At 45.2% G+C, this 21,183-nt stretch overlaps 1 protein-coding gene and 1 non-coding gene across 2 annotated transcripts in view; one reads left to right on the plus strand and one right to left on the minus strand.

Moving 5' to 3' along the window:
• Armc2 (armadillo repeat containing 2) overlaps positions 1-21,183 on the minus strand; it is a 144,783-nt gene that overhangs the window by 99,721 nt on the left and 23,879 nt on the right. The window contains exons 3-4 of the mRNA XM_045154897.1: positions 20,131-20,302; positions 11,617-11,821 (exon numbers count right to left, since the gene is read on the minus strand). Coding sequence (XP_045010832.1) covers positions 11,617-11,786 — 170 coding nt within the window. The 5' untranslated portion in view covers positions 11,787-11,821; positions 20,131-20,302. The remainder of the gene's footprint in view (positions 1-11,616; positions 11,822-20,130; positions 20,303-21,183) is intronic.
• Positions 12,770-12,871, plus strand: LOC123462525. The gene has a single exon (XR_006638338.1). It is a non-coding gene; the product is annotated as a U6 spliceosomal RNA (small nuclear RNA).

Here is a 21,183-nt window from a genome sequence, read left to right on the forward strand (position 1 = left end):
GTACTGTCTCAAGAAAAGAAAGGGTAAGAAGGAGGGAGGAGGAAGTCTCTTCTTCTCTGAACAGATGACTCATTCTGTCAACAGAACCTAATCTCAATGATGTTTTCTACAAATTGCAACTGCATATAACAAATCTTTATCCTCATGACAATCCTTCATTAAAGTTGCTGCCCTCCTGGAGAGATGGCTTAGCAGTGAAAGTGCTTGCCTGTGAAGCCTAAGGACCCATGTTCTACTCCCCAGACCCCACATAAGCCAGATATCACAAGGTGACATGTGTACAAGGTCGTACATGTGCACAAGGTGACACATGCATCTGGAGTCTGATGACAGTGGCTGGAGACCCTGGTGGCTCCAATTCTCTCTCATTAAAAATAAATAAATAAATAAAGGCCAGTCTGTTGGGCTTGCCTCAAAAAAAAAAAGAAAAGAAAAGAAATAGAAAGATGCTGTCCGCTGCCCTCCTCCATGAAAGCCACCTCCTGTGGCCTACCTCCATGGTTTCAGCACTGACTGCTGTGTGACCACAGGAAGGTTTTTAACTAAGCTATGAGGGGGGCGGTAAGTTACGGTGCCCCCACCATCAGACTGCCGTGAGGTCTGAATGCTCGGCCACAGGCACATGGAAGTCCTCAAGAAACATTTACTGTCACCCCTGGTGTCATCACTAGTGTCACCAACAGAGTCCTCTGGTCCTCCTGCTGCTTGCTCCCCATAGATGTTATCATGGGGCTGGGAAAACGTCCCAGTATGTAACGGCACTTGCTGTGCGATACTGAGGACCTGAGTTCAATCGCCAGCACCTGGCACAAAGCCAGACATGGTCAGGCATGCCTGTAACCCCCATGCACAGAGACGGGGCAGTCGCTGGGTCAGCCAGTCTGACCAGAAAAACCAGCAGCTGCAGTTTCAACAACAGACTCTGTCTCAAGCAAATAAGGCAAAAGAGTGCTAAAAGAGGCTGTCCAATGTTCTTCCCTGGCCTGTGCAGGCTTGTACGCACATCTGTACACACATGTACATGTACACACCAAATACACACAACCACACGTACACTAAAAAAAAGGCTATGTTTTCACACTTCTGCTGGCCTATTCATTTACTCTAAGCAAGGGTCACTTTCTGAGTGTCCTTAAAAGGGACCCCTGCACTGAGCTCATGGTATGGTCTGAGGACAAAAATATGTATGTATGTATGTATGTATGTATGTATACATATATATAGTTTACAAGGTAAGGTCTCACTCAAGCCCAGGCTGACCTGGAATTCACTATGTAGTCTCAGGCTAGCCTGGAACTCATAGCAATCCTCCTACCTCTGCCTCCCAAGTGCTGGGATTAAAGACGTGTACAGCCATACCCAGAAAGAGAATATATATATATATATATATATGTATATATATATATATATATATTGTCCATTTTTTATTTATTTATTTGAGAGCGACAGACACAGAGAGAAAGACAGAGGGAGAGAGAGAGAATGGGCGCGCCAGGGCTTCCAGCCACTGCAAACGAACTCCAGACGCGTGCGCCCCCTTGTGCATCTGGCTAACGTGGGTCCTGGGGAACTGAGCCTCGAACCGGGGTCCTTAGGCTTCACAGGCAAGCGCTTAACCACTAAGCCATCTCTCCAGCCTAAGAGAATATATTTTAAATGATGAGCCAAAAGCCACACAGCAGTTTTGGCGGCTACACCCCAGGACCTGCTGATTCTCTCCTCATACGTGCAGCTAGGGCAGATGTCTCCGCCCTGGTCGGACTTTTGCTCAATCTTATTAAATTCATGTTGCTCTTGGCAGTTAGTTCCTGCCCATCAGATGTTTTCAGATCTTGATTCAGTCATCCAGCATAATTGTTCTTCCTAGCTTCCTGGTCCATGTTATTAAATAGCATTATGAAAATTTTTACAATGTTTTTTTTTATGTACCCAAATAAAACAATTCTGGACATTAGTCCTCCAAGCTCTTCTAAGAAATTTTTCTTAGAGGCCGAAAGAAACACCATTTCAATAGCTAGGATAGCGATGTGCAGATGAAAACCTGGTTCTAGAGGACTTAAGTGATGGTAGAATTTATTGGTTCATACAGCCTAAAAGTGGCCAGGCAGGGTGGGCCTTAGGCACAGTATAATCAGGACTTTGGCTCCCTAACTCCACAGTTCTCTGAGCTCTGTCCTGCCTCTACGTTGGAGTCCTGATGAGAGCAAATTGTTCAGTATGTTTTTCCCCAGGGCTCTGCTCTGTAGCCCTCGCATTTCAGGACATGAGCAAGTTCTCTGTACGTAAACTTGAGTAGATATTGCTTTATAGATAACTGCTAGTTTAATGACATTAATGATATGTTCCCTTGACATAAAAGTCCCCGGTTTCTAGTGCCGTAGGTTGCAAGGGCACCTCACGTGAGAAGCCCCGCTAAGTCCTCAGTGGGGCAGCTAGGACTTCGCAAAGGCAATAGCTGACATGGTGACCGAAGCCTTGCTGGCTTCTCATTCCCATGTCCTGGAGCATTCTCTGCCTCACACAAGACCTGCTCCAGGACTACTTCAGGGTGTCCCAGTGGTCTCCTTCATCATCCTTGCAAGTCATCTGTCACATTGACACTCTCCTGCTGCAAACGTCTCACTGGTGCCCTTTAAACAATGAACCCATATGCCTGGGGGAGATATGAAAGACCATCTGTCATACATCTCATCCTCCGAATACACACTCAGCTGCATGGTATAGTCTTGGGATCCTGCAGACCCCCACCATGTCAAATCCCACCTCCGGCTGATGCTTCTCCTGAAGAAAGCCAGCCCTCACGAGGCGCAGACCCCTCCTCCAGGAACCTGATTCTCTCTTGCCTTCTGCCCTCTCCAGATGCCTCCTTTCAGTTCTCCATCCCTCTAGCCTTAGATCTATTACAGAGCTCACGTTGAAATTCAGATCCCTGCAGTCGTCATAATAGTGCCAATTCTCATTCAGCAGGTAGGGGCCTGGAGTTCTGCATTTCTCTGAACAAGCAGCCAAGGGATGCTGGTGCTATGATCCAGTGGCTTCCGCTTGAGCAGGCCTGGCATGCTTGGAACTGCCAGAGACAGGCACCGTTCCTGGATCTCTCACCCTCAGCTGTGCGTACAGGAAACTCTCAAGCAAGGTAGATCACGACAAATGCAGGCTGCCCAATTCCTATCTTTTCCAAATTATAGCCATACTGTCTTTAATTTTGTCCAAGTTTTAAAAAATCTTTATTTGAGAGAGAGAGAATGAATGAGAATGGGCATGTCAGGGCATCTAATCACCACAAACAAACTCCAGATGCATATGCCACTTTGTGCAGTTCGTGGGTACTGGGGAATTGAACCTAGGTCCTTAGGCATCACAGGCAAACACCTGAAGCACTAAGCAATCTCTCCAGCCCCTGCCCTTCTTTCCTTTTTTTAAAGATTTATTTAATTTATTTATTAGAGACAGAGAGAGGGGTGAAGTAGAGAGTGTGTGTGTGTGAGAATGGGCGCTCCAGGGCCTCTAGCCACTGCAAACGAACTCAAGACGCATGCACCACTATGTGCAAATGGCTTATGTGGGACCTGGAAAATCAAACCTGGGTCCTTAGGCTTCATAAGCATGTGCCTTAACTGCTAAGCCATCTCTCCAGCTCCCTACCCTTCTTTCTTTCTTTCTTTTTAAAAATATTTTATTTATTTGAGAGAGAGAAAGAGGCAGATAGAGAGAATGGGCACACCAGGGCCTCTAGCCATTGCAAATGAGCTCCAGATACATGCGTCCCCTTGTGCATCTGGCTGATGTGGGTCCTGGGGAATCAAACTGGGGTCCTTAGGCTTCTTTTAGCCTTAATAGCTAAGCCATTTCCCCAGCCCCTGCCCTTCTTTCTTAAAATAATAGAGACTTCATTGTTTTTTTAAATGACATATTTATTATTTTTAAAAGATCAAGTAATATAAGAAAGTACAAAGTTGATTTAAAAAAAGAATCTCACCCCAGATCCCACCAATCAGAAATAAACATCATTAACATATAGTGGCATCATTTTAGGCATAGTTTACAGAAGAAAAAGCAGAAAAATGGAAGTACAGAAGGTGACTTGGGAGGGAGGGTCAGGGAGTGGATACATAGAAATGGAATCACGGTACACATGTTATTTAATGAAAAAGGATAAGTATAAAATTTGCTTGAATTTAACAGAGAAACAGAAATTGAGGTGAAGCTGGAGGAACTGTAGAACTTCAGATGAGTGGGTCTTCCCAAGAGAGAATAGTTTCTAAAAGCTCTCTCTAAAGTTAGGGGGAAAAAATAATGGAAAACATTAGGATGTTGAAATGACTTTTTTAAACTAAAAAATCTATTCATTATTACTTATTTATTTTATTTATTTACTAGAGACAGAGAGAGGGAGGGAGGGAAGGAAGGAGAGAGGGAAAGAGGGGGAGAGAGAGAGAGAGAGAATGGGCACACTAGGGCCTCTAGCCACTGCAAATGAACTCCAAATGCATGTGTCACCATGTGCATCTGGCTTACATGGAACCTGGAGAATTAAACCTGGGTCCTGGGTCCTTTTGATTTGCAGCCAAGCGTTTTAACTGCTAAGCCATCTTTCCAACCCTCTATTCGTTATTACAAAAGTGAAGAGATTAATATTCACACTTCTAGAGTACAGGCTTGGGTCACATACTGTCTTCACTGTTAGCGGTTCTGTTCCATCAACATCACTTCCATAGTTGTTCAGTGCAAGAGGAAAAGCCAATACCAAGAAAACTTTTACCAAAGCCTTTCATTCCTTTTTAACGTCCCGAACTTTGTCAACATCAGTCCACTCTTGTGGGCACTATGCAATGCTGTGATAAAGCCGGAGATCAGCTTGCCTTTTACCCTTGTTGTGTGGCTTGCTTGCTAGGCCCGAGTAGCCTCTGGGTTCTTGCTTCACACATTCATTCACCCCATCTACAATTATCCAGCATGTCTTGTATACAGGGTCTTGTTCTAGTGGGAGCGTCTTAGTGTGGATTATTCCATACCAAATTTTTCTGGGACACCATGTGTCCATCTGAGCTTCAGATTTAAGGATTTATTCCAGAAAACTGTCTTCTATTACACCTTAATGATCTTCTTTCTTTCCTTCTGTTTGTTCTGATCCCTTCAGCTCTCCATGAGCTGCTGTGGGCATTAAAATCTTATGAAGGAGTGCTCAGCACCCCATTCCAAGTAAGAAGCTGCTAGAAAGAGAAATGGATGAAGAGAAAGGAGGGCATTCTTTTTTGGAAGCAAAAGATTTTTGTTTTTATTGTTATTGTCGCTGATAAAGGTAAAATCTCACTCTAGACCGGGCTGACCGGGAACTCACAGGGATCCTCCAACCTCAGCCTCCCAAGTGTGGATTTAAGGCACCTGGTTTAAGGGTACAAGTTTTCTCCTTATATCCAATCTCTCTCTCTCTCTGTGTGTGTCTCAATATCTTTTGTTTTCATAGCTTTATTATTACTCATTTATTTCTATATGATTTCATGTACTCAGTCTACTATGTCTCAATGCATTTCCAGCTGTTTTCTTCTAATTTTTAAAATCTCCAATGTGGCTTCCCTTTTCCACATTTATACATTAGTCTTTGATTTCTTTTTTGAGTACTATAAGTTTATTTTGATCTTCTAGTGTGGATTTATAATCTCTAATTTTCATCCTTGTAACCCCAAAGAAGAGCTCTTTTCTTCCTCCTTTTTTAAAGAGGACAATCACATCAGCCATACTTCCTATGAGACAATGGGAAATGGTTTCATTGCTTCCCATTGTTTCTGAAGGGCACTACCTCATGATCGGCCTTCTTTATCTTTTTTTGTTTTAATGTTCTTTTGTAGCTAAGCTTGAGTGCCAGGTTACTTCTTATCCTAATAGTATTTATCTTGTCAAAGCTGAGTAGGATCTAGCGGAAGAGAACTGGGATGTTTTGGATGTTAAACTTTAGCTATCTTGAACTCTCGATTGTTAAATCCATTATTTTTATTGATTCAGGAATGGGCATTCCCTTGTATGTGTGGAGCAGGCAACTGTGACTTTCAGGAAAGCCCCCTCACCATTTTAATCTCTCAAACTCCTTTTCCCACTACTGTCTCTCTTCTCACCACGACCCCCTCACACAGGCAATAAAGGGTGTGTGTCACCCTCAGCCACCCACTTCCAGTCGTTTCTTGATCTTTATCTTGAATGGAGGACCCTAGATGGGTTGTATCAACTCTCAAATTACTCCCTTATTTTCATCTAGATTTCACAGTCTGAAAATTAGCTAAACTTTAAAAATATTTTATGTATTTATTTGCAAGGAGAGAAGAGAGAAACAGAGAGAAAATGAGAATGTATAAACCAAGGCCTCTTACCACTGCAAACGAACTCCATATGCATGTGCCAATTTGTGCATCTGACTTTACATGGGTACTGGGGGATCAAACCCAGGCTATCAGGCTTTTCAAGCAAGAGCCTTTGACCATTGAGTCATCTCTCCAGCCCCTAGACTTGCCTAGTGTTCCATATAAAATCCTAATCTGAAGTACCATAAAGTATCCCTGTGAAAGGAAGGAGCTGGAGAGATGGCTTAGCAGTTAAGGCACTTGCCTGCAGAGCCTAAGGACCCATATTCGACTCCCCAGCACCTATGTAAGCCAGCACACAAGGTCATGAATTCACACAGGGTGGCACACACCTCTGAAGTTCCACTGCAGTGGCTGAAGGCCCTAGCTCACCAACTCTCTCTCCCTCTTGCTTTCTTGCTCTCTCTCATATGCATCTGGAGTTCATTCACAATGGCTGAAAGGCCCTGGTGTGTCCATTTTTTTTCTCTTTCACTCTCAAAAATAAAATAAAATAAGAAAGAAAAGAGCCAAAAGAACACTTGGTTCCCAAAATAGCCAGCGCAGCCCACACTGTTGATATGGTGGCTTCAGGCCTAAGTACATCTAGGGGTTTAATCATATCCTTGAACTTGATTGCTGTCTCTATCCTTGGCTGTTTGTTTATCTATCTCTCAGAGTCTCTCCACAGGACAGGGAAAAGGCCATCATCCAACTGTCTTGAGAACACATCACCTTCCCACCTCCTGAGCCTGAAGAAAGACCACTTTCCTCAGTGGTCTCGGTGAAAGCTAGGGGATCAGTCACGACCTCCTGGCTTAGACCATGTGCCCACTTCTAAAGCAGCTGCCACAGCCAGGCACTGAAGGATTTGGCACACTGCCAGCCCTGGGAGGATGGGCAGGATCAGTGCTCAGCCAAGCAGCCCCAGCATCTGCTCTACAGCGTGAGCAGGCTTGGACCACCATGCAGGGAGGCTACAATCTGCACCATGTTTAATAATTGGGTTTGGTGGGCTGAAGAGATGGCTTGGCGGTTAAGGCGCTTACCTGTGAAGCCTAAGAAGTCCTGTTTGAATCTCCAGGTCCCACATATAGTCAGATGCAAGTGATGCATGTGTGCAATGTTGTACATGCACACAAGAGGATGCATGCGTCTGGAGTTTGTTCACAGTGGCTGAGAGGCCTGGCGTGGCCATTCTCTCTCTGTCTCTCTCTCTCTCTCTCTACCTCCTTCTCCCTTTCTCTGTCTCTCAGAAATAAAATACAGGTTTCTTTAAAAATAGTTGGGCCTGGAGTCATTTTTTTTCCTGTTTGGATATTCATTTCTCATTATTAATTATTTGCTACTTTATTTGGATTTCTTCAGAGTGTTTTCTCTTTAACCAGAAGGTAGCCTTGCTTTCCTTTCTTTTCTCTTTCCCTTTCCCTTCCCTCCCTTCCTTTATCTCTTCCTTCCTTTCCTTTTCCTCTTCCTCCTTCTCTTCCCCCACCCCCATACATTTTTAAGTCAGGGTCTCCCAAGCTTGCCTTCAACTCATTATGTAACCAAGGATGGCCTTGAATTCCTGATTGGGATTACACCACCTCAGCTGTTACCTTCTATTCCAACCATACATACTAAAGACCCCTGATAGCTTCCACGTAAGGCTTTCAAGCCATAATGGCCACCCCCACAAACTTCAGTTGAGGTTGGGAGGAGGTGGGAGAGAAGCCTTCATTTCTATTTTATGGGTTACAAAAGGGAGCCCCTGAGAGTGTCGGGAGACTTACAGAGGACACACAGCAGAATCAAGGGGCTGAACAGACACCAGGACCTGACTCCAGAGATCCTGGCACCTAGGGAACAGTCTGGACTCTCCACAGCATTAGACGTGCCTGGGGTGTGCCAATGCAGGCCACCTTTCCAAACTGACAATTGGACCAGCATTTACACAGCTTAAGAGGTATTTAAGCACACAGACAAAGGGCTTCATCAGACTGGACCAACAGATGGATGAAGGATGGCTGGAGCTAGGTACACATACTTTTACTAAATGGCAGCTTTATTGTTTTCGATCTATGTGGCAATACAGAGAGATAATGGAGTGTGGGTAAGGCCTCAAGCGAAGTTCTAGATGGACGCACAGAGATGGTCATAACTGGCGCACAGACGGAGCTGACGGCCCTTCAGGTGCTTGCTTGGTAGCGTCTTCTCTTTTGGGAAGCTATGTCACCCTCCGTTTCTTGTTTGCAGTGCTGCCTGGCTTTTTTTCTATCATAACAGGCATAAAGTTAAACTCCAGGGCATACCATGTCTGAATTACCCACATTTTTTAGGTAAGGGGGTTTACAGATCAATGCACATTGCCTGACATAAAATGCCCTTTTCTCTCCCCAGCCAGAGAAGCACTCAACCCAGAGGTGAATCAGTGTGTCAGGACCCCCCGCACCCCTCAACCCCACTGCGCTGGAGTGTGCCCTCATCTGCTCTGCCCCTTTCCACCATCCTTCTGCTCACATTCCTTCTCAGCCCACTGTCAATCTCCACCCCCTTGCCCACTTTCTCCTGCCAGCCTAGCCCACTGGCAAGAAATCATTGCCCACTTGATGGTTTTGAGATGAAAAACTGTGAGTTGAGGGGAGGGCACCCACATCAAAACAGGGAAAACTCCACCACGGAGCAAGGACCATTTCTTGGAATTACAGTCACTTAGATGTTTACAAGAAACAATTATCAAGTGTCTCTGACTGATTCGCAAATGTCATTAATGAGAGAAGAGCTTGCTAAGAGTTTCCATTTGCTCATTTGTTTTAACCCTACTGTCTAAACTTTTTGTCTGGCTTCGCTTCAACGAAATTCCACCCAATGATGAAAGAGTCATGAAGCAGAAATGGCATTTGAAGCTAAGCTTGCCAGGGTGCGTGGCAAACTGGACGCAATCATTACACAACACAAAAAGGTGTTTCGGATGGGTGGAAAGGAGTGCTTCCATCCCTAATAGGTTTGTCCCTTGCTGATTGCAAGATAAAATATGTCACTGAAAGTGCCCTTGTTGTCCCAGAACAAGGAGGGCATAATGAACTCTGCATGTCAGATTGTTCTGCAACATCTAAACCTTTGCAAAAGTAAATAAACAAATTAAATGGCTCTTGTCTGGGTCCTCTCGTCAACTTTCATTACTGCAAGGATGGGTGCAGCAGGATAAATGCGCCCTTTCTACTTCAGGACTAAAGGAACGCTGCCTTTTGTGCCAAAGCACTGAGGTCCACGGCCCATTCTTACTCACCAACTGGAAAAGATTCGTCTGCAATGGCCTGTTTGATGTTTTGTGTTCAACTCCCAGAGTCCCAATTTGAAGTGGTTCTCTTCCACTTAAGGAGACGTTTCATTTCTCCCCTAATTTGAAAAATGTTCTGAATGCAAAGTGACATCATGAGGACGGCTAGGTTGCCTCATATAAATTCCGTGTGAGACAGCAGACGAGGTCAGCTCAGCTAAACTAACAAACTGCCAAGTGGCTACCTCAGGGAAAAGTTGACGGCGGTTCGTGTGCACCGGCCAGTCAGACCCGAACTCTGCAGTGAGAGCAGCAAGGACGTGGGCCCCAAAAATGGCCCATGGAATTTAATCTTGTTAAGCAAATTGGAACTGGGCAGTTGTCCATGATGACGCAATGGAAAGTCTAGAAAAAAAATATCTTTAACTAAGTGACCCTGCCCAGTGTGAGGCCTTCTTCTGCTTATCTTAGCATCACTACTGGCTGGGGCTGAGAAACAGCTCTCCCTGCTCCATCGGCTGCTCAAGGCTCTAATTATTCCAAGGTTGGTTTTATTTTATTTTATTTTATTTTATTTTATTTTATTTTATTTTATTTTATTTTATTTTATTTTATTTTATTTTATTTTATTTTATTTTTTAGCAAAACACTAGGCTAAGAATGAACAGGGTCCATGCAGAGAATGCTTGTTTCTCCATAAACCCTTAATATGACAGAAAACCTTAATATGACAGAAAAAGTATTTCTCTGGGAAGCCCTATCTATAAATATAGCATGAAATAAATAAATTTCCAATCATTAGTGCTTGAGGGGTTAGTAGAGGATGCCACACATAACTGAAATCCACAAGACTCTCCTTTAACCACTAGTTTGCACAACAAATATTTAGTCCAAGTTTCTACTGGGGAATAAATTAAGTGTCTATTCTTACAGAGTTTACAACAGTGAACAAACCCAAAGGAAGGTCATGGGAGCTCCCGGGTCAGACAAGAATCCCAAACAATGCACCAAGAATATGCGCACACACCACTCAGGGGCTGCTGAAATGGCCCACACCAAACTTTGTCTGACAGCCTCGTGGAGCATCATTTTGTCAGTTCTGCATAAAAACAGTCTCGAGGGGGCTGGAGAGATGGTTTATCAGTTAAGGTGCTTTCTTATGAAGCCTAATGACCCAATTCCTCAGAACCCACATAAAGCCAGATGCACAAAGTGGCACATGTGGCTAGAGTTTGTTTGCAATGGCTGGAGGCCCTGATGCATCCATTCTCTCTCTGTCTCTTTCCCTCTCTCTCCCTCTCTCTGATAAATAAATAAAAATAAAACATCTTGGGCTGGAGAGATGGCTTAGCAGTTAAGGGCTTGCCTGCATAACCAAAGGGCCCAGGTTTGATTTCCCAAGACTCATATAAAGCAGATGCAAAAAATGGTGCATGCATCTGAAGTTTGTTTGCAGTGGCTGGAGGCCCTGCCACATCCATTCTCTCTCTCTCTATTTCTCTCTCTCTTCCCCTCCCTCTTTCCCTTTTTTCTCTCTCTCAAATAAATAAAAAAAAATATTTTTAAATAGAAGGTTTATTTATTTATTTATTTGAGAATGACAGACAGAGAGAGAAAGAGGCAGATAGAGAGACAGAGAGAATGGGTGCGCCAGGGCCTCCAGCCACTGCAAACGAACTCCAGACACGTGCGCCCCTGTGCATCTGGCTAACGTGGGTCCTGGGGAATCGAGCCTAGAACCGGGGTCCTTAGGCTTCACAGACAAGCGCTTAACCACTAATCTATCTCTCCAACCCTAGAAGATTTTTTTTTAAAGATTTTTTTCTAAAAAAAGGTCCTGATAGAGAATGATATAAAAATCAACTCCATCCAACAATAAGAAAAATCTCTCTCCTACTTATGGGATAACTTAAACTGTATGTATATAAAAGGAAAAGGACAAACCAACCACCTATATCAGATAGAGAACCAGCATATAACATAGTTACCCTACTGCAAAAATTCAATATGAAGAATACTGACCCTCCACTTCTGACAGCAGATGGTGAAGATGAGTCTCTGAATGCTTCTTGCTCTCTGATTTCTCTGAAGCTTCCATCGTAAGTCAGTTGCAGTGGGAGACTTCTTAAGGGGCCAGCAGTACTTGATGCTGTTGAACAAACCCCATTTATTTTCATTGTAGAGTTCCCCATCGTAATGGTTTCTTTGGATTCCACTGTCTTCTTGGCTGTAATATTAAAGAAATATTTTTCTCAAAGCTTTCCTTACTTTAGGAGTCACTACCTGTCAATGTTTTGAGATTTTTAATCTATAAAATTACATAACTTATACATCATACATTGCTTGTAATCAATCTATTGGTTGTACAACTAACGCCTCTCTGAATGTATATAAAAACCCATCACAATTTTAAACTTGGTATCATCAATTCTGCAGGTAAAAATTAAGAGGATAGTAACTTTATTGGCTTGGAATCTACCTGAAGATCTAGAATTTAGATTTACTTATGTACTTCCATGTCTGATAACAACAACACTCTCTGAATATGATGTTAGTAGTTTTTCATTTAAAAATAATTCATTGGTCAGGCATGGCATGTAATCCCAGGACTTGGGAGGTAGAGGCAGAAGGATCACAAGTTCAAGGTCATCCTCAGTTACATAATGAGTTCAAGGCCAGCCTGAGCTACATGAGACCCTTTATCAAAATTAAAATCAAAATCAAAATAATTAGAGGACCTTCCTATGTGAAGCACTGTTCTAGGTACTTGGAGTGTTTCAGTGACAACCCAGAGACCCCTCACATACAGGGCTTACATCATGTAGGTCTTTTTATAAAGTAATAGATAGGATATGCCAGTAATTCAGGAACATGATCTAAGTGTGACTGCAAAAGCAAAAGCACAAAAGTGGAGAAAGGTAAAGGGAATCAGAAAGGAGGTCAGATGGCAAGTTTAAACAAAGGGGCCTATAGGTCAGAAATGGTAAGTACCTGGTACCTTGAGAGGGGGAATGGTGCTTGCAGCAGGGTGACCAGCTGAGGTAGGGATGTGCCTGCGGTAGAGGAAGAGCAGGAGAGCCGTTGGGGTGTGGGTAGAGATGGGAAGCCCAGAAGAGACAGACGCATAGGCTAGACTTGTAAGAAGACCTGCCACTGAAATAAAAAGTGTACTGAAGTTCTTGCTTCGGCAGCACATCTAGTAAAACTGGAACAATACAGAGAAGATTAGTATGGCCCCTGCATAAGGATAACATGCAAATTCTCTTTCCAGATGGTGGTGACCACTGAGATGACTCAAAAGGCACCATAGGACTGGGAAGAAGTGACAGAGGCGTGCTCAGCACCAAAACATCTCTATGACACCCTCCAAGGCTCAGGGTCCATTGCAGAAGAGGTGGTGGAAAGAATGTAAGAGCCAAAGGAATGGTAGGACTCCTTAGAATGCAACTGTCCAGACAGAAATTAGCCTAGCTATCCATGACCTCGCAGTGCCTAGGAGTCCCTTCACAAGACCCTCATAATAGGAGGAAAAGATGATGACATCAAAATAAAAGAGAGACTAATGGAGAGGGGAAGGGAATATAATGGAGAGCAGAGTTGTGAAGGGAAAGATGGGGGAGGGGAGGGAAGTATCATGGCTTATTGTCCATAAGTATGGAAGTTGTCAATTAAAAAAAGTGTACTGAGGAATGGAAAGAAGGTTAGCAGTTAAGGCGCTTGCCTGCAAAGTCTAAAGACCCGTGTTCTACTCTCCAGATTCCATGTAAGCCAGATGCACAAAGGTGAGGCAAGCGCAAGGCTGCACATGCCCACCAGGTGGCACAAGCATCTGGAGTTCAATTTCCATGGCTGAGGCCCTGGTGCACCAGTTCTCTCTCTCTCACTTGCTCATTCTGTCTAAAATAAAATAAAATAAATTTTAAAGTGTACTGAGTTTCTGAACATAAATTCTGAGACTTACATACAATATGCATAGCTGCAAACAGACAGGAAGAGCATCCAAAGCACCAGAGTGGCTGAGGTAAAACATTTGCCAAAGGGAAAGAGAGTGTACATCCCCTCATTGTATGGGGGGTGAGGGGGGTTGGGTGAAATGAGCTTTATACAAAGTAAAATAGTGCTTATAAATTTTTCCAAAATGACTCAAGGTTTCCTTAGAAACTAAAAAGCTAACAATAACAAAACTACCTTTACAACCCTCTGACTCAGTTCCCTGCTTTCAAAACACTAAACTTTTAAAGCTCTTAAGGAAAGGCTGGGGATATAGCTCAGTTTTAACAAGCACTAGGACATAAGTTTGACCCCCAGAACCAAAACTGCTGGACATCATGGTGGGTGACTTTAATCCCAGTGTTGGGGAGGTAGACTCCCTGGCCAGCCAATCTAGCATATTGGCAAGCTCTAGGGCAATGACAGATCCAGCCTCAAATGAGCGTGAAGGGTGTTCCTGAACCACACTCAAGGTTTCCACGTGCACACACATGGACTGCCTGGTCTACCTAGTGAGTTGGAAGCCAGCTGGAGCTGCATAGTGGGAACCTGCTTCAAAACACCAAAACCTGGGTCTAGGGAGCTGGCTAAGTACAGAAAGGTACTTGCTTGCCAAGTTGGCCAGGCTGGGTTCGGTTCCCCAACACTCACATAAAGCCACTCCTGGACCACCCTGGCGGGAACACAGACCTCCACACGCATGCACATACATCCACATACATGCACACATAAAAATAAAAAAGAAACAACAAAAATCCAAATGTGTAATCATGCTCAGTGTCTCCCTGGTACATACGCACAGCACAGTGAACTAATTCTATCATGGGTCTGGAGTAAATGTCAAAAAAAGACGGCAGCTACCTATAGCATTACGATGCGGGGGCAGCTCTGTCGCTCAGACCCTTTCTGTCATAGCCACATATCAACACCTGTGTTAGGCTCTTAGGATATCAACAGAATTAAGCATGGTGCCCACTGAAGTCGTTCAGTTTGGTAGGGGAGAGAAAGAGGCGAGGTATCAAGATAAATGCAGGTAGCAAGGAGGCCAGAATGGAAGGATAGAGGTTTTTTGGGGTTACGAGTTCTGGGAGATTCGTCCACGAGATGCAGCCTGAGAAGCATCCAGAAAGGTAAACAGGAGGCAAAGAGTCAGAGCCAGTACGCAGGCTGTGCGGGGAGGCAGGCCCACACTTGGTTCAATGCTTTGCCACTGCCATCTTGAAGTCTTTTTGTTTGTTTGTTGTTTCTGGAGGTAGAGCCTCTAGCCCAGGCTGACCTGGAATTTGCTATGGAGTCGCACGGTGACCTCAAACTCATGGCGGTCCTCCTACCTCTCCCTCCCGAGTGCCGGGATTAAAGGCGTGCGCCACCACGCTTGGCTGAGAGCCTCCACGTGTGACTTTTGCACTGAGTCTAGCAAGTGACACCGTGGATCTGCCTGAGGCTTGACAAGGCAGGACGGGCTGGAAACTGCAGAGGGCTCCCTACTGCTGGCATACTGTATGGTTTAAATGGGGCATGCCCCCATAGGCTTATGTGTTTGAATACTGGGTTCCTAGGTGGTGGCACTGTTTTGGGAGACCGTGAAGCCTTGAGGGGGGGATGGGGGCCTAGCCGGAAGCAGTGGGTTGTTGGTAGCAGGTTTTGAGGTCGATAGCCTGGCCCTGCTACTCTGATCTGCTGAGAGGGGAGCCGGTCACCTCATGTTCCTGCCACCACAGATCTTAAGATGGTCCGGAAGCCACGCGTTCCCAACCATGATGCATTCATAATTCCTCCCCTAAGTTGCTACTTTCAGTACAGTATAAGAGAAAAGCAGCGGATATTTGCATTGACTGCTAGGGGGCAAGAGAAGGAGACATGAGAGAAAGGCCCAGAACTTTAGGCCCGGGCTAGGTCACAACAGAGCTGTGCAGGCAGAGAAATTACAGCACTCCCTTCTGGACCAGAGTTATGGCCCGGCAAATCTGGCATGCCTCCTGCTTTCATATAACCTCCAAAGTAAAGATGGCCTTTTATATGTTTGGATGGCTGAGGGGAACTCAAAGGAATAATATTTTATGACAAGTGAAAATTACATTTTGGTTCAAATTTCAGTGGCCATAAATCAACAACGGCGGCTCCCACATCATAACGGCAGAGTTGAAGAGGTTAGACAGAGACTGAATGGACCACAGGCCTAACATACGTGCTATCTGACCCTTCCACTACAGGCTACTGTTTCTCAAACTGTGTTTCCCAAGAGAGATTCCAGTGAGGCAGGTTTGAGTGAAAATTAAGCAGGATTCTCTCATCCCCATCTACCATGCTCCCAACTGCTCCAAGGGCCAGGAGCAGCAATGTCCCTGACCTGGACAGAATACTAGACCCATTTCCAGAGAACAGCTACAAACATTTTGCCAGCAGCGTTCCCTGGAATTCCCTGGAACTCGGTTTGGCAAACCCTCCTAAAGGCATAACGGAGCCTCTGAGGGGTTTTCAGCTAGGGATGACGTGGTCTGATGGATTTCCTTCCTGCCATTTTCACGGTCCTCAGAGATGAAGGGGTGACGCACCTGCTCACATCCACGAGCAGTGGGGGCTCAGCCTCCCCAGGCTTTGCTGGCAGCTCTGAAGTCCACCTGCAGACCCCCCCCCCACCCCAGCTCTGACGACAGGGAAGAGGAAAGAGGTAACCACGGCAGTGGGAAAGATGACTGCAGATTCAATCCATCGTTAGGAAGCCAGTGAGGGCTTGGTGATGGAAACTGTGGGGAGGAGACGGTGGTGTCTGCCCCGGAGGCCTCTGGCTTGAATAGCTAGGGAGGTGTTAGCCACAGGGCCACTGGCAGCCTCAAACCTGTTGTCAGCTCAAAGCTTAGGGATTCTGAACCTGCCACCCCACCCTGGGCCCCACCCACTGGGGAGGGGTGCCAGCTACAAACAACTTCACACCCAGGGAAAGGCGCACCCTAGGTCTCCAGGCACTGCTGGCTTTGAGGCCTGGTGGTGACCCAACAAAGCACCTTTTCTACACAATACAGTCTCTTAGAAATTAAAGGAGAGCTCCTACATAAATGACAGGGGTTCCTGGGCAAGACAGCTTTGGTGTGTTTTTTTAAAAAATTAATGTATGCTTTTAAAATAACAATGAATTTTTATTGCCTGTATTTCCTAAGTGCAGACACAGGCGTCAGGGATCCAGTGTTAACAGGGAGGGTAAAGAACTACAGAGAAGAAATAGTTGGTCTCCATGCTGGAAATTGAGGGCACAGTGCCCTGTAAGCCATGGCCAGATGCCAAGGAGGGAGACAGCCAAGGCCCTGGGGTGGGGCACTGAGCTTGAAGACAGTGGGAAGACATCTGTCTCTACAATTACCCTTACTTCAACAGCTACCCCCACATTGATGGGAACCAACAGCAGGCAGAAGGAGTTTTAAATGTAAGCAGCAGACAGTTACATGCAAGCTCAGCATCAAGAGCATTTGTCACGGGCTGGGGAGATGGCTCAGCAGTTAAAGGCACTTGCCTTCAAAGCCTGCTGGCCTGGGTTCAATTCCCCCAGTTACCTGCAGAAAGCCAGATGCACATTATGGCACATGTGTCTGAATTTTGTTTGTAGCAGCAAGAAGCCCTGGCGTACCCATTCTCATTCTCTCTCTCTCATACATACATACACACATATACACACAATATTTCTCTATCTCTTCTTTGCAAATAAGTCATTTTTTTGAGGTAGGGTCTCACTCTAGCGCAGGTCGATCTGTATAGTCTCAGGCTGGCCTTGAACTCACATAGCAATCTTCCTACCTCTGCCTCCCAAGTGCTGGGATTAAAGGGGTACATCACCACACCAGGCAAGTCATTAAAAAAAAAGAGCACTCAAGCCCAGTGTGGTGGTACACCCCTTTAATCCCAGCACTTGGAAGGCAGAGGTAGGAGGGTCACTGTGAGTTCAGGGCCAGCCTGGGACCACAGAGTGAGTTCCAGGTCAGTATGGTCTAGCGTGAGACCTTACCATTAAAAAAAAAAAAGAGCATTCATCCTAAGAAATGACTTGGCGCTCCAGTCTCTCTCCCCTCTCATCTTAATGGGTCATTTCCAGTCCCTTCTCATCTGACTGCCTGACATTGGATACCAGTGGTAGAATGTTCGGAAAGTTCCTCAGAAATATGATATTTTCAAGATCATTTCTGTAGTTCAACAAATTCCTCAGGGGATTCTTGCACAGAGCTTCCATAGTGAAACGCTGTTGGGCTGGAAACAAACCGTGTGGTCTCCGTCTTGAGGAAACCCCTCGCTGGCTTCTTACTGCTGGCAGAACCAAATCGGGTCCACTGTCCATGTTCCAGGGTCCTGCTGGCTCCTTCAGCCTCATCCCCCTCCGTGCCCCCACCCCTACCTTCTTGTCCTTTGGTCTGCACACTGACCACGCAACTGTCCCTGGCTGCCTTATTCCCGCGGGGCACATTTCAACTTAGACGTCACCTCCTCCAACACGCCTTCAAAAGCCTCTGGGCTCAAAGCAAATTCTGGGCTAGGGAAATGGGTCAGTGGCTTCCGGAGCTTGCTTGCAAGGTCTGCTGGCCAAGGGTTCAATGTCCCAGCACTTGGGTAAAGTCAGATGCACAAAGTGACACACGCGTCTGACGTTCATTAGCAGTGGCAGAGGGTCCTGACACACCTCTCTCAAGTTAATTAATGTAAGTAAATAAATAAAGTATGCTTTCCAGTCGCTCTCTGCCCCGTTATCTTCTTTATCCTTCTCAGCATTTGTCAGAATATCAATGGTTTCCTTTATTTGTTCTGTCACCCGCTTTCCCTTCCTTGAGGACAGGTCTCTGTTGGCCTACAATGGAGACTGGCACCTCGTGGGGGTTCAGAAAGCATCACATTGTGTGACTGTGTTAGAACAGAGACAAGTAGGACATCAAGGGAAAGCCCACTGTGTGGCATGTGACAGTGTCTCCCACACTTCATCCCTGACTACCGGGGAGCCAGTGGAACAATGACTAAGGGAGGGGGGCCCTGTGAACTCCAGATCATACTTCAGGTTACAGAGGGGGGCGCTACCAGGCTCCAGTCGTTCTCCAGTGGAATGTGGCCCTGGGGTTGCTACATCTGATTTCTCACAGGAAGTCATAAATCTGGATCCTTCTAATGACGTTCTGCTGCTTTTTAAATAATGTTCACAAACTAAAATTGAAAATATGATGGTCAGCTGGAGGCTTGTACCCCTGATGGGATCTATCTTTGAACTGCCTATATGGCCGTACCCAATCCCTCTTCAGTGATCCCAGCTGGGGGTGACCCAGTACTGTCAAGTCTCACTGAAGTGCCTCTCCAACTTTTTTTTTTTAGCCACATACAGTAAGAAATGAATTTATTGTACATATTGTCACACCTGAAGTGAAATCTCATGTGAGTGTACCCTCAGATTACCTCTGTCCTACTTAATATTTTTAATTTTTTTTTTAAAAGCCTGGTGTGACCATCACCCCACTAATGTCTCCTTTGTAAACTCTGGAATCCTTTAATGTGCTTGTACGTAAGGTGACTCCACCCTGGCATTCCTTAGAACGTGACATCTTTAGCCTTGTTTCCCAGCCTAGGCACATTCCTGTGGAGGAAACAACCCATTCTTTTTTTTTTTTTTTTTTTTGCTTACATATTTCCAGGGGATTAGAAGGCTATTAATGACAGGGCTAGGGAGATGTCTCAGTGGTTAAATGGACTTGCTTACAGAGCCAGATAGCTCAGGTTCAATTCCCCAGTACCCACATAAAGCAAGGTACGCAAAAGTGGCACAGGCATCTGGAGTTTCTCTCTAGCAGCAGGAGGCCCTGATGTGCCCATTCTCTTTCTCTCTCTCTCTTTCTCTCTCTCTGTCTCTGTGTGTATCTCAAATAAATATTTTTTTTTTAAAAAAAAGAAAGTTACTAAAGATAAAGCTTAGGGGCTGGAGAGATGTCTTAGTGGTTAAGCGCTTGCCTGTGAAGCCTAAGGACCCCGGTTCGAGGCTCCATTCTCCAGGACCCACGTTAGCCAGATGCACAAGGAGGCACACACGTCTGGAGTTCATTTGCAGTGGCTGGAGGCCCTGGTGCACCCATTCTCTCTCTCTCTCTCTCTTTCTCTCTCTCTCTCTCTCTGCCTCTTTATCTGTTGCTCTCAAATAAATAAATAAAAATAACAAAAAATAAAATAATAAAAAAATAATGATAAAGGTAAGTATACAGTATGAAAATCTCATAACTTTCACTAATTTCTAATGCAATTAACAGCTTTTTAAACTCTAAAAGTTATTTCTTTCTGATATACATAACCGATTCACTTGAAAACATTCTAATATTCCTTTCCTACTGAGTAATGTTTCACCAACAGTGACATTTAGATATTCTTCGCCAACACCTACAAGAAATATATACACACTTTTCTTAGTCAGTTTTTGCCCAACAATAACTAAGGCTTAGCTCTGAGTCTGGGAAAATCACATAAAAACGGCTTTTGCATGCAAATTCAAGCAGCACGCCTGTGGCTGGGGTGCGGAGGATGCTGGGGCCTTACGCTGGGTGGCGGGAAGGCATCTGTCGGGCAGAAGAGGTCCCTGCGAGGCGGCCCGGAACAAGCGTGCGCGGGAGCTGCTTATTTTTCGGATCTTTGCAGGGTCCAGTGGGGGCTTCGGAAAGGAGAGGCAGGCATGCTCCTCGGGGGCTGGAGATGCTGGGGCTTTTGGTTTCTGCAAAGAGATTGCAAAAAACAATGATTATGAGCTTCTGTCTCTCAAGCAAGGCTCACTGCTAACCTGGAGCTGACCGCTTTCTGTCCACGCCTTCTTCATGGCTTCATTGCAGTCCCTGGTTCTGTCATCTCATTGGCCCGTCTTACTTAATGTGATATGGTATATGCCTATGTATAAATTTTGGTTTGGGGCTGGAGAGATGGCTTAGCAGTTAAGGTGCTTGTCTGTGAAGCCTAAGGATCCATGTTCATTTCCTCAGATCCCATGTAAGCCAGACACAGAAGGTCACACAAGCACAAGACCGCACATGTACACAAGGCAGTGTACACATCTGGAGGTCAATTACAGGAAGCCCTGGTGCACCATTTTTTTTTCTCTTTCTCTCTCATAAAAAAAGGACAGTCTGGGGCCCGGCATGGTGGTGCACACCTTTAATCCCAGCACTCGGGAGGCAGAGGTAGGAGGATCACTGTGAGTTTGAGGCCACCCTGAGACTACATAATGAATTCCAGGTCAGCCTGGGCTAGCGTGAGATTCTGTGACGCTGCTTAACATAGTCGATCAAGTAGATTACTTATACAGTTAATGTCTGTCTGCCAGCATGAGAGACTGTAAAATTAAGTATGATAAATGCAACATGCTTTGTAATTTACTTCAGAAAACATTCATTGAACTAGGTGTGGTGGTTCACGCCTATAATTCCAGCACTCGGGAGGCAGAGTGAGACAGACGGTTTGCACGTTTGAGGCCAGAGTGGACTACATAGTAAGTTCCAGGCCAGTAAAGGTTACAGAAGGTGATCCTGTCTCAGACGACAAAGAGAACTGAGCACTTTTGGGCTCCTAAGTAAGTCAAGATGGTGAGCACTAAGCTACCTT

Source organism: Jaculus jaculus, chromosome 7, assembly GCF_020740685.1.
Source record: "Jaculus jaculus isolate mJacJac1 chromosome 7, mJacJac1.mat.Y.cur, whole genome shotgun sequence".
In the NCBI taxonomy this organism is placed as follows: domain Eukaryota; kingdom Metazoa; phylum Chordata; class Mammalia; order Rodentia; family Dipodidae; genus Jaculus; species Jaculus jaculus.